The 13,175-nt window shown below is 41.3% G+C and overlaps 1 protein-coding gene and 1 long non-coding RNA gene across 3 annotated transcripts in view; one reads left to right on the forward strand and one right to left on the reverse strand.

The window, feature by feature from the left end:
* Window positions 1-5,030, forward strand: part of zgc:112332 (uncharacterized protein LOC553712 homolog) — a 34,672-nt gene extending 29,642 nt beyond the window's left edge. For both annotated transcript variants that reach the window (XM_052483612.1, XM_052483613.1), the window contains exons 5-7: window positions 1,911-2,120; window positions 2,704-2,896; window positions 3,010-5,030. In XM_052483612.1, the coding sequence (XP_052339572.1) occupies window positions 1,911-2,120; window positions 2,704-2,896; window positions 3,010-3,112 (506 nt within the window). In that variant the 3' untranslated portion in view covers window positions 3,113-5,030. The remainder of the gene's footprint in view (window positions 1-1,910; window positions 2,121-2,703; window positions 2,897-3,009) is intronic.
* Window positions 5,031-10,893: 5,863 nt separating this feature from the next.
* LOC127913003 (uncharacterized) lies at window positions 10,894-12,770 on the reverse strand. Its single transcript, XR_008084346.1, has 3 exons — window positions 12,201-12,770; window positions 11,873-12,159; window positions 10,894-11,831 (listed from the first exon to the last, which is right to left on the reverse strand). It is a non-coding gene; the product is annotated as an uncharacterized LOC127913003 (long non-coding RNA).
* Between the last annotated feature and the right edge of the window lie 405 nt (window positions 12,771-13,175).

The raw sequence follows: 13,175 nt of genomic DNA on the forward strand, positions 1-13,175 counted from the left end.
TGTATCAATTCCAGTGTCAGAAGTTTACATACACTAAGTTGACTGTGCCTTTAAACAGCTTGATGTCAAATGATGTCATGGTTTTACAAGCTTCTGATAGGCTAATTTACATAAATTGAGTCAATTGGAGGTGTACCTGTGAATATATTTCAAGGCATACCTTCAAACTCAGTGCCTCTGCTTGACATCATGCGAAAATCAAAAGAAATCAGCCAAGACCTCAGAAAAAAGACCTCCACAAGTCTGTTTCATCCTTGGGAGCAATTTCCAAACTCCTGAAGGTACCACGTTCATTTGTACAAACAATAGTACGCAAGTATAAACACCATGGGACCACGAAGCCGTCATACCTCTCAGGAAGGAGACAAGTTCTGTCTCCTAGGGATGAACGTACTTTGGTGCGAAATGTGCAAATCAATCCCAGAACAACAGCAAAGGACCTTGTGAAGATGCTGGAGGAAACAGGTACATGGGGACAAAGATCGTACTTTTTGGAGAAATGTCCTCTGGTCTGATGAAACAAAAATACAACTCTTTGGCCACAATGACCATCGTTATGTTTGGAGGAAAAAGGAGGAGGCTTGCAAACCAAAGAACACCATCCCAACTGTGAAGCACAGGGGTGGCAGCATCATGTTATGGGGGTGCTTTGCTGCAGGAGGGACGGGTGCACTTCACACAATATAGATGGAATCATGAGGAACAAAAATGATGTGGATATATTGAAGCAACATTTCAAGACATCAGTCAGGAAGATAAAGCTTGGTCGCAAATGGGTCTTCCAAATGGACAATGACCCCAAGCATTCTTCCACAGTTGTGGCAAAATGCCTTATTGACAACAAAGTCAAGGTATTGGAGTGGCCAGCACAAAGCCCTGACCACAATCCGATAGAACATTTGTGGGCAGAAGTGAAAAAGTGTGTGCGAGCAAGGAGGCCTACAAACCTGATTCAGTTTCATCAGCTTTGTCAGGAGAAATGGGCCAAAATTCACCCAACTTATTGTGGGAGGCTCGTGGAAGGCTACCCAAAACATTTGACCCAAGTTAAACAATTTAAAGGCAATGCTACCAAATACTAATTGAGTGTATGTAAACTTTTGACCCACTGGGAATGCGATGAAAGAAATAAAAGCAGAAATAAATCCTTCTCTACTATTATTCTGACATTTCACACTTTTAAAATAAAGTGGTGATCCTAACTGACCTAAAACAGGGAATGTTTACTAGGATTAAATGTCAGGAATTGTGAAACAGAGTTTAAATGTATTTGCCTAAGGTGTATGTAAACTTCCCACTTCAACTGTATATACTAGGCCAACTTGGTGCGTCTGTGTTATCAGATTATCGAGATTAAATCAGTGCAGGCATGTTCTTAAGCAGGCTAAAATGGTAAATCAGCATATTAGCCCCTATTTCCTTCCTAAATGTAGAACTAATTAGCGTCTGGTTTACGTGGATTGCTCTCTGTCTTAACCTTAGCTCCGGCAGTAAGGCTATTAGCCATTCATGGATTAGGGCGGAAATTCAATCTGATTTGGACAGAAGTGAGTCTGACTTTTGCTGAAGTACAGTTTCTTTTAAAAACGGTTATCATTCTCACCATACTTCCTGGGTCCGTAAAGATACACACACTGTTGAACTATTCATACTGAAGAGAAGATAATTTAACGACAGTTCATTACCAGTTTTACAGATAACAAAACATTCTTATGCACGCACGCACACACACACACACACACGCACGCACACACGCACGCACGCACGCACGCACACACACACACACACACACACACACACACACACACACACACACACACACTGACAACATGCAAATTTGCCAGAAATAACGCACACACACAGCTCATTGACCCTTCCCTGACCTGTCCCTAACCCCTGACTTCCTGTAGGTCACTTCCTGTTGACCTACCTGTTGGTGGACCTGATCAAGTGCTCGGCGCCAGCCCGCATCGTTAACGTGTCGTCAGTGGCTCACACCTGGACCAGCATGAGACTGGATGACATCAACAGTGAGAAGAGCTACGACCAGGTCAAGGCCTATGGACAGAGCAAACTGGCCAATGTCCTCTGCACACGTTCACTGGCAAAACGACTGCAGGGTAAGAGCTGCCCTCGACAGCCATAGCGGAACTGGTCTAGAACGGAATGTTTCTTGGAGAGAATTGGAGTTGACTCAAAAGATTTCCTCTTCTTCACAATCTCTGCAAGATGTTTTATGCAGTCACCTATGTGTGTGTGTGTGTGTGTGTGTGTGTGTGTGTGTGTGTGTGTGTGTGTGTGTGTGTGTGTGTGTGTGTGTGTGTGTGTGTGTGTGTGTGTGTGTGTGTGTGTGTGTGTTTGTGTGTATATATATTAGTAACAGGATACTGTACTGTCTCACACATATACATCGTCCTGTTAAGATCCTCAAATAGACCATGTCATGTTTTCTCTCCAAAGCACCCTCCGGGAACTCTGAAAAGGACTTTGTTCATTTAGGCCGCTGCATGTTAGTTTCTCCAACTTTAAGACTCTCAAACCTTCTGTTAGCTATTCAGAATTAGAGGATCTATGGATAATCCTGTGTACCTACAAACCTAAGATTGAGCAAATATCTCACCCTGTAACTGTGGCTAGAAGCAACTTGTTCCTACTAGTCATCATAACATGACTTAGCGTCCAGCTTGTGTGTGTTGTGTGCAGGCACCGGTGTGAGTGTGTTCTCCCTCCACCCGGGTGTGGTCCAGTCAGAACTATGGAGACACCTGAACAATCGTGTTCAGATAGCGGTCAAGGTGTTCCGGCCATTCACTAAGTCCTCTGTCGAGGGAGCTCAGACCTCCATATACTGTGCTGTGGAGCCAGGACTGGAGAAGGAGAGTGGAGGATACTACAGGTACACGCATACTGTTTGATATTGGGAAAGGGTAACTCAGTGGTACACAGCGTTAATCAGGTAGGTTATTGTACACCTGCTCATTGACACTCATTGTGTTTGTGTGTGAACAGCGACTGTGCGCCTGCAAGGTGTTCCAGAACAGCTTCGGATGACGACTTGGCCCAGAAACTGTGGGAGCTGAGCTGCAAGATGCTGGCCATCACCTGGGAGTGAACACAAGACACTAGGCTGCATCTCAAATGGCCCCCTAGTCCTCATGTAGTGCACTGAATACATTGTGGATATAGTGCACGACGTGGCTTTGGCCAACAGTAGTGCACTGTATAGGCAAAAATGCTATTTGATATTTGCCCAGATTTTTTTTACAGTTATTCTATTCTCACTATGTAGATTGCAATATGTTTAAAGCATTACTACTACAGTTGAAGTTTACATACACTTAGGTTGGAGTCATTAAAACTTGTTTTTCAACCACTCCACAAATTTATTGTTAACGAACTAAGGTTTTGGCAGGTCGGTTAGGACATCTACTTTGCGCATGACACAAGTACATTTTACAGCAGTTGTTTACAGATTATTTAACTTGTAATTAACTGTATCACAATTCCAGTGGGTCAGAAGTTTACATACACTAAGTTGACTCGGCCTTTAAACAGCTTAAAATATTCCAGAAAATGTCATGGCTTTAGAAGCTTCTGATAGGCTAATTGACATAATTTGAGTCAATTGGAGGTGTACCTGTGGATATATTTTAAGGCCTACCTTCAAACTCAGTGCCTCTTTGCTTGACATCATATGAAAATCAAAAGAAATCAGCCAAGACTTCAGAATAGAAATTGTAGACCTCCACAAGTCTGGTTCATCCTTGGGAGCAATTTCCAAACGCCTGAAGGTACCACGTTCATCTGTACAAACAATAGTATGCAAGTATAAACACAATGGGACCATGCAACCATCATACCGCTCAGCAAGGAGACGCGTTCTGTCTCCTAGAGATGAACGTACTTTGGTGCAAATCAATCCCAGAATAACAGCAAAGGACCTTGTGAAGATGCTGGAGGAAACAGGTACAAAAGTATCTATATTCACAGTAAAACGAGTCCTATATTGACATAACCTGAAAGGCGGGTCAGAAAGGAAGAAGCCACTGCCCCAAAACCGCCATAAAAAAGCCAGACTACGGTTTGCAACTGCACAAGGGGACAAAGATCATACTTTTTGGAGAAATGTCCTCTGGTCTGATGGGGAAAAAATAGAACTGTTTGGCCATAATGACCATCGTTATGCTTGGAGGAAAAAGGGGGAGACTTGCAAGCTGAAGAATACCATCCCAACCGTGAAGCACGGTGGTGGCAGCATCATTTTGTAGAGGTGCTTTGCTGCAGGTGGGACTGGTGCACTTCACACAATATAGATGGAATCATGAGGAATGAAAATTATGTGGATATATTGAAGCAATATCTCAAGACATCAGTCAGGGAGTTAAAGCTTGGTCGCAAATGCGTCTTCCAAATGGACAATGACCCTAAGCATACTTCCACAGTTGTGGCAAAATGCCTTAATGACAACCAAGTCAAGGTATTGGAGTGGCTATCACAAAGCCCTGACCTCAACCCGATAGAAAATTTGTGGGCAGAACTGAAAAAGTGTGTGCGAGCAAGGAGGCCTACAAACCTGACTGAGTTACAACAGCTCTGTCAGGGGGAATGGGCCACAATTCACCCAACTTACTGTGGGAAGCTTGTGGAAGGCTACCCGAAATGTTTGACCCAAGTTAAACAATCTAAAGGCAATGCTACCAAATACTAATTGAGTGTATGTAAACTTCTGACCCACTGGGAATGTGATGAAAGAAATAAAAGCTGAAAGAAATAATTATCTACTATTGTTCTGACATGTCACATTCTTAAAATAAAGTGGTGATCCTAACTGACCTAAGACGGGGAACTTTTTACTAGGATAAATGTCAGGAATTGTGAAAAACGGAGTTTAAATGTATTTGGCTAAGGTGTATGTAAACTTCCAACTTCAGCTGTGTATGTATGTGTGTGTGTGTGTGTTACTGTAGTTGTATATGAGTAAACGGACAGAAAAATAGATTTGTTGAGGACTGAATAAAGACTGGTTGTGACTCATGTCTCAAATCCTGTTCCCCACATAGTGGCCACGTTTTGGCCCGAGCCTGGTGTAGATGGATTTATCCTGATTCAAAACTCTGAAAATACATCCGTTCTGTTTCTCCCTTTTACGGCATTAAGGCTGCATTAACAATTACTAGCAAAAGAGCTGATCTGATTTGCCAAAATACCATTTAGTGGGGAAAAAATATCAGAATTGAGCTGTCTGTGTAAATGCAGCCTAAGGGCTCAAGATCAAGCGTTACAGCGCGATGAATCTTTTAAAGGCAAATTCTCCGCATTCACAGAGACTGCATTCACAGTAAACGCCACATAAGTATGTTGTCTCAATCAGAAATTACCTTTAAATTTCAACTGTGCTACAATGCAGATCTTCTGCGCTACGGATTGAATTGAGCCCTTAGGTTGTGTTTACACAGGCAGCCCAATTATGTTATTTTGCACAGTTGGTGGCAAAAGAGCTGATCTGATTGGTCAAAAGACCAATTAGTGAGTAAAAGATCAGAATTGGCTTGCCTGTGTATATACAGCCTATGTTATATGGCATTGGATTTAATTTTGTAGTACATATTATTAAAGGTATTGTATAAATATGTTGTCGCCTATGGCATTTTTTGTAACAATGATTTGTAATAGCTGAATGATATTTTCCTATCTTCTATGGCTGCTTTTAGACAGGCAGCTCAATTCTGATATATTTTTTAACTAATTGGTCTTTTGCCCAATCAAATCAGCTCGGAAAAAGATCTGATGTGACTGGTCAAAAGACCAATTAGTGGAAAAAATATCCAAATTGGGCTGCCTGTGTAAATGCAGCCTATTTCAGAGGGGTGATGCTCTTGCTTGAGATCTGCATGCTGAACACTGTCCAAGTTGTACACACTTTTCTACGGTCTTTCCGAATGGCGTGTAACTTATTTTTGTACATCCGGGCTTGACTGTTTAACCGTAGCCTCGGATATTAATGAGTGAGTTTGTGGACTGCTCACACACATACACACACACACATTTCTTTGATCTTATCTCTCAATGTTCATCTCAAAGTCTATCAGATCGATGCATTTAGCTGTTCAAATTCAAATGTTCTTCTTCCAGCGAGAATCCCTACAGACCCCCCCTACTAGGGTCCCCCTGTCGCTTTGGGCTAAGGCCCCAAATGTCCTTAAATCTTAGAAACACCCCTGAAGGTACTAGACTACACTACTCATTGATCTCACTTACAGAAATCTACAACAGAGTACACCCACCCCCCTCTCACCTGGCTTGGCAAAAGCCTTTACTATAGTAGTAGGCTGATGGGCGTAATACAACAACAGCTCAACGTCCCGGTCAAACTGATGAGCTGCAGTCAGAACAACATTAAGATGAAGATAGAGCAGTCCGAGAGGAAATCGAACAGCTCTGGACAATTCTGATGGTTCATGTTGTAGTGAGAACGTATACACACAGACATACTGTACAGACACTGATATTGAAACGTACGTACACTACTGGTCAAAGGTTTTAGAACACCTACTCATTCAAGGGTTTTTCTTTATTTTTTAAAACAATTTTCTACATTATAGAATAATAGCGAAGACAAACTATGAAATATCACAATCATGTAGTTAACCAAAAAAGTGTTAAACAAAACAAAATATATTCAAATAGCCACCCTTTGCCTTGATGACAGATTTGCAGACTCTTGGCAAATGTATAAAATGTTTAAAAAAAAACTGATATCACATTTACATAAGTATTCAGACCCTTTACTCAGTACTTTGTTGAAGCACCTTTGGCAGCGATTACAGCCTCGAGTCTTCTTGGGTATGATGCTACAAGCTTGGCACACCTGTATTTGGGGAGTTTCTCCCATTCTTCTCTGCAGATACTCTTAAAACCTCTTAGGGATCCCTTAACGCTCGAATCCCGTTACATAGATTAAATATAAATGTTTAACATTCATATAAATGCAAGTGTAATACATCAAAATAAAGCATAACGTCTTGTTAATCCAGCCGCTGTGTCAGATTTCAAAAAGGCTTTACGGCGAAAGCACACCATGCGATTATCTGAGGACAGCACCCCGCATACAAAAATATGAAAAACATTTTTCAACCAGGCAGGTGCGACACGAAAGTCAGAAATAGTGATATAATAAATGTCAATCCCAAATGTCTCAGTGACACAATGAATGGTCGTTTTGTTCGATAAATTCCTTCTTTATATCCCCAAAAAGTCCATTTATTTGGCGCATTTGATTCAGAAATACACCGGTTTCAACTCACCCAACATGACTACAAAGTATCTAATGAGTTACCTGTAAACTTGGTCCAAACAACATTTATAATCCAACCTCAGGTACCCTAAAATGTACATTTTTCTCAAAAGAAAAACATTGAACAATTTCTAAAGACTGTTCACATCTAGTGGAAGCCATAGGAACTGCAATCTGGTTCAGGTTTCCCATAGAAAGCATTGGAAAACACAATGACCTCAAAAACAATTTCCCTGGATGGATGGTGCTTGGGGTTTCGCCTGCCAAATCAGTTCTGAGTTCTGTTATACACAGACATTAATTTTAACAGTTTTAGAAACTTTAGAGTGTTTTCTATCCAATAATACCATGCATATCCATATCCTATCTTCTGGGCCTGAGTAACAGGCAGTTTACTTTAGGCACGCTTATCATCCGGACGTGAAAATACTGCCCCCTAGCCCGAAGAAGTTTTAAGCTCTGTCAGGATGGATGGGGAGCGTTGTTGCACAGGTAAATATTTTCAGGTTTCCAATCAATTGAGTTTACCACAGGCGGACTCTAATCATGTTCTAGAAACATCTCAAAGGCGATCATTGGAAACAGAATGCACCTGAGCTCAATTTTGAGTCTCATAGCAAATGTTCTGAATACTTATGTAAATAAGGTATTTCTGTTTGTTTGTTTTTTATACATTTGCAAAAATGCCTAAAAAACATTTTTCACTTTGTTGTTATGGGATATTGTGTGTTGATTGCTGAGGATTTTTGGTAGTCCAGCACATTTCCATGATAACATATTATGAAAGTTCGTAACAGCTATTGAAAATATTATAATATTTTTATTACAATCAATCTTACAATCACGTTCAACCTTTTAGTGTGAAGAACAAAATAAACCACCTTAATTAAGCATGTTTTATAATATTTCAAAATATTTATTTGAAAATACAAATTTCGTCATCAATATAAACAACAACACTAACAATTGTGAATTTATAAAACATGAACACTAAAAGGAGCAAAGTGTGCGTGTGTGTGATGCTGACTTATGTTAGCTCATGCATTTGTTACAAACCACAAGCATGTGACTGTGCTCTTTGCAGACGGGTGTGTTGCACTGAGAACACCAGCAGCTGACTTTTCTATCCTTTGTGCTTGGGCAGAGCTGGCACCAATTCTGGCCCTGGCTGATCTGAGTGGTGGTGGCTCTCTTTCATCACCCCACATTTTCCATCGCCTCAGTTCTTCTGTGGAGATGAGAGAAACTTCCAGAAGGACAACCATCTCTGCAGCACTCCAACAACCAGGCCTTTATGGTAGAGTGGCCAGACGGAAGCCATTCCTCAGTAAAAGGCACATGACAGCACGCTTTGGAGTTTGCCAAAAGGCACCTAAAGGACTCTCAGTCCATGAGAAACATGAGTCTCTGGTCTGATGAAACCAAGATTGAACTCTTTGGATAGAATGCCAAGCGTCATGTCTGGAGGAAAACTGCTCATCCACAGACGTAGTCGCTGGGGATGAACCTTCCTCTGCAGGTCGATAGGAAAAGGTCCCACACATACCAGAAGGCTGCCAGGTGGTCTGTTGCCTCTCTGAACACTCTGGTCCTCTTGTCATCCAGCCTCAGGTAGCGACGGATATCCTCACATCTTCCGACCGACATGGTGGCCTTATACATTGGATTCTGCAGTGGATCCAAAAATAGCTCCCGTGTGGAGACAGCCCACCTTTTCACCATGCCAATAAAGGCCTTTAGTTCCTCTTTGTTGACCTCTCTCCACGCTGTCGCAAAAGGGGCACTCCAATAAGACCCCTTTTTAATGGTTTTCACTCTCATCAGAGGAGTCGTCCTCCCCATCTGTGGAATCATATTGGACATCTGGACTACCAGGTGCATCCACAACTCCAACTTGACGTATAGGCACATAGTCTGTGTCATCTGAATTGGATACCTAAGATTCTGAGTCAGCGGCACCAATGGCTTCCTCATCCAGCATCTGTAAAATCATTTTCGTTGTATATCTGGCAGCATTCTTATGAGCCTCCTCGTGAAACTCATTTTATTCAATGAGTTAAAAAGGACAAATGAAAAAGGCGATTAATGAACATTAAAAACAAGATATTTAATAAATATTTGATTGTTTACTTTGATTTTATTGTTGTAGCAAAAAGAAGGGTCAGTTTGACAAGTGCAATGTGGTGAATTCCATAGGAAATACATAAGGGTCATATTTGACCCACATATGAAAACTTAGTGATGCAAAAATAATTTTACTTAAACAAATAAGAAATTAAAAAACAAAAATAGGATGTTAAAACATTATAGACACATTGTTTAATTGATTTCTAGAATATTAGATGATGACAATTGGGGGGTGGGGGGTCAATAGAGCAAAAACAAAACCAGGAACATTATGGCCAGGTTAATAATGTTTTGTAACATAACAGAAAAATAGGGATCTGAATACTTTCCGAAGGTACTGTATATACAGGTGAAGTCGTAAGTTTACATACACCTTAGCCAAATACATTTAAACTCAGTTTTTCACAATTCCTGACATTTAATCCTAGTAAACATTTCCTGTCTTAGGTCAGTTAGGATCACCACTTTATTTTAAGAATGTGAAACGTCAGAATAATAGTACAGAGAAGGATTTATATCAGCTTTTATATCTTTCATCACATTCCCAATGGGTCAGAAGTTTACATACACTCAATTAGTATTTGGTAGCATTGCCTTTAAATTGTTTATTAACTTGGGTCAAAAGTTTTGGGTAGCCTTCCACAAGCTTCCAACAATAAGTGGGGTGAATTTTGGCCCACTTCTCCTGACAGAGCTGGTGTAACAGAGTCAGGTTTATAGGCCTCCTTGCTAGCGCACACTTTTTCAGTTCTACCCACACATTTTCTATCGGATTGAGGTCAGGGCTTTGTGATGGCCACTCCAATACCTTGGCTTTGTTGTCCTTATTGCATTTTGCCACAACTTTGGAAGTATGCTTGGGGTCATTGTCCATTTGAAAAAAAAAACAATTTGCGACCAAGCTTTAACTTCCTGACTGATGTCTTGAAATGTTGCTTCAATATATCCACATCATTTTCATTCCTCATGATGCCATCTATTGTGTGAAGTGCACCAGTCCCTCCTGCAGCAAAGCACCCCAACATGATGCTGAGACCCCCATGCTTCACGGTTGGGATGGCGTTCTTCGGCTTGCAAGCCTCCCCCTTTTTCCTCCACACATAACGATGGTCATTATGGCCAAAGAATTCTATTTTTGTTTCATCAGACCAGACGACATTTCTCCAAAAAGTACGCTCTTTGTCCCTATGTGCAGTTGCAAACTGTAGTCTGGCTTTTTTATGTCGGTTTTGGAAGAGGGGCTTCTTCCTTGCTGAGCAGCATTTCAGGTTATGTCGATATAGGACTCATTTTACTGTGGATATAGATACTAATATAACTGTTTCCTCCAGTGTCTTCACAAGGTCCTTTGCTGTTGTTCTGGGATTGATTTGCACATTTCGCACCAAAGTACATTCATCTCTAGGAGACAGAACTTGTCTCCTTCCTGAGCGGTATGACGGCTGCGTGGTCCCATGGTGTTTCTTCTTGTCTCCTTCCTGAGCGGTATGACGGCTGCGTGGTCCCATGGTGTTTCTTCTTGGCTGACTTATTTGGATTTTCCCATGATGTCAAGCAAAGAGGCACTGAGTTTGAAGGTAGGCCTTGAAATACATCCACAGGTACACCTCTAATTGACTCAAATGATGTCAACTAGCCAATCAGAAGCTTCTAAAGCCATGACATTATCTTCTGGAATTTTTCAAGCTGTTTAAAGGCACAGTCAACTTAGTGTATGTAAACTTCTGACCCACTGGAATTGTGATACAGTGAATTATAAGTAATCTGTCTGTAAACAATAGTTAGAAAAATGACTTGTGTCATGCACAAAGTAGATGTCCTAACCGACTTGCCCAAAACTATAGTTTGTTAACAATACATTTGTGGAGTGGTTGAAAACAAGTTTTAATGAATCCAACCTAAGTGTATGTGAACTTCTGACTTTAACTGTCCAGTAATTGCTTCAACTGGTACCGGTTACCTTCAGACGAGTCCAGTGACACTTGTGGGGTACGTAGACCAAATCAGAGAATGTCACCGTGTTCGTGAGAGTCTGTCCATAGAGTGGTCATATTAGTTTCTAGGCCAAACTGTACAAACGTTTTCGAGACAAGTTAGATTTTCGGGATGCCCGATTGTCTGATAAACAATGCAATGGAAGTAAAATTCTGTTTCTATAATGATTTGTGCATTTCTTATTTTCATAACGCACAGCGTACTTCTGGGACAATAGTTAGTCTATAGCCATAATACGCACCAATAAACCGGTCAGTTAACAATAAAATCCACCTTCATTAAATACCTGCATTCTCTTTCTTCAGTTTGTTCATCTTTATCCTCTGCTGGAGTTTAGACTTAGTGATGCTCTGCTCCACTCTCTGTTCCACTACCTTCAGCTCAGTTCTGACCCCTCCACTCTCTGTTCCACTACCTTCAGCTCAGTTCTGACCCCTCCATTCTCTGTTCCACTACCTTCAGCTCAGTTCTGACCCCTCCACTCTCTGTTCCACTACCTTCAGCTCAGTTCTGACCCCTCCACTCTCTGTTCCACTACCTTCAGCTCAGTTCTGACCCCTCCACTCTCTGTTCCACTACCTTCAGCTCAGTTCTGACCCCTCCACTCTCTGTTCCACTACCTTCAGCTCAGTTCTGACCCCTCCACTCTCTGTTCCACTACCTTCAGCTCAGTTCTGACCCCTCCACTCTCTGTTCCACTACCTTCAGCTCAGTTCTGACCCCTCCACTCTCTGTTCCACTACCTTCAGCTCAGTTCTGATCCCTCCACTCTCTGTTCCACTACCTTCAGCTCAGTTCTGACCCCTCCACTCTCTGTTCCACTACCTTCAGCTCAGTTCTGAACCCTCCACTCTCTCCCTGAGCCCATGTGCCAGACACACAAAACAGCAACACCAGCAGAGCTACTGCACCTCTCATTCGCAAATGACAAGTCTTTACAAATAATGCTGTAAAAATGATAAGAATAAAGTCAAGGATTCTGATCAAGCGAAACACTGCTGTGAGCTGACAAGACAGCAGGTCCTTTAAATCTGACACTGTAAAAGGCTGTGACAGAACTGAACCTTCCATTCAGTTGAAGTATCTATTTATCTACCTATAAAATAATGTTTCATGTTTTCTTAGAAGTGACTGGAACTCAACTAAGACACACATTGAATAGGAATAAACCAGAAGTTAGTGAGCCACTCCTCTTGTTCTCTATTGCGCCTCTATTGTTCCTCAAGCAAGGGGGAGGCCGATGACATCAGAGGGCACCATCAGACCAAATCTTTGAAAGGCCTACTCAATTATGTTTGCACTTGTGTCTAAAAAACACTATTTGCTCAAAACATATATTTTTTTACCCCTTAGTCCATTATCAGCCTAAAAAAATGTCATACTTGCACGTAAAAAAAAGGCAAAAGGTAAAACATCACAGTAGTTGACTTATTTTCTCAGTACATAGTAATCAATGGGAAAAGAAGAGTGTTACAGGGTTGATGTTTATCTCAGTACATAGTAATCAATGGGAAAAGAAGAGTGTCACCGTGTTGATGTTTATCTCAGTACATAGTAATCAATGGGAAAAGAAGAGTGTTACAGGGTTGATGTTTATCTCAGTACATAGTAATCAATGGGAAAAGAAGAGTGTCACAGGGTTGATGTTTATCTCAGTACATAGTAATCAATGGGAAAAGAAGAGTGTCACCGTGTTGATGTTTATCTCAGTACATAGTAATCAATGGGAAAAGAAGAGTGTCACCGGGTTGATGTTTAT

This window comes from Oncorhynchus keta, chromosome 28 (genome assembly GCF_023373465.1).
Source record: "Oncorhynchus keta strain PuntledgeMale-10-30-2019 chromosome 28, Oket_V2, whole genome shotgun sequence".
Taxonomy (NCBI): domain Eukaryota; kingdom Metazoa; phylum Chordata; class Actinopteri; order Salmoniformes; family Salmonidae; genus Oncorhynchus; species Oncorhynchus keta.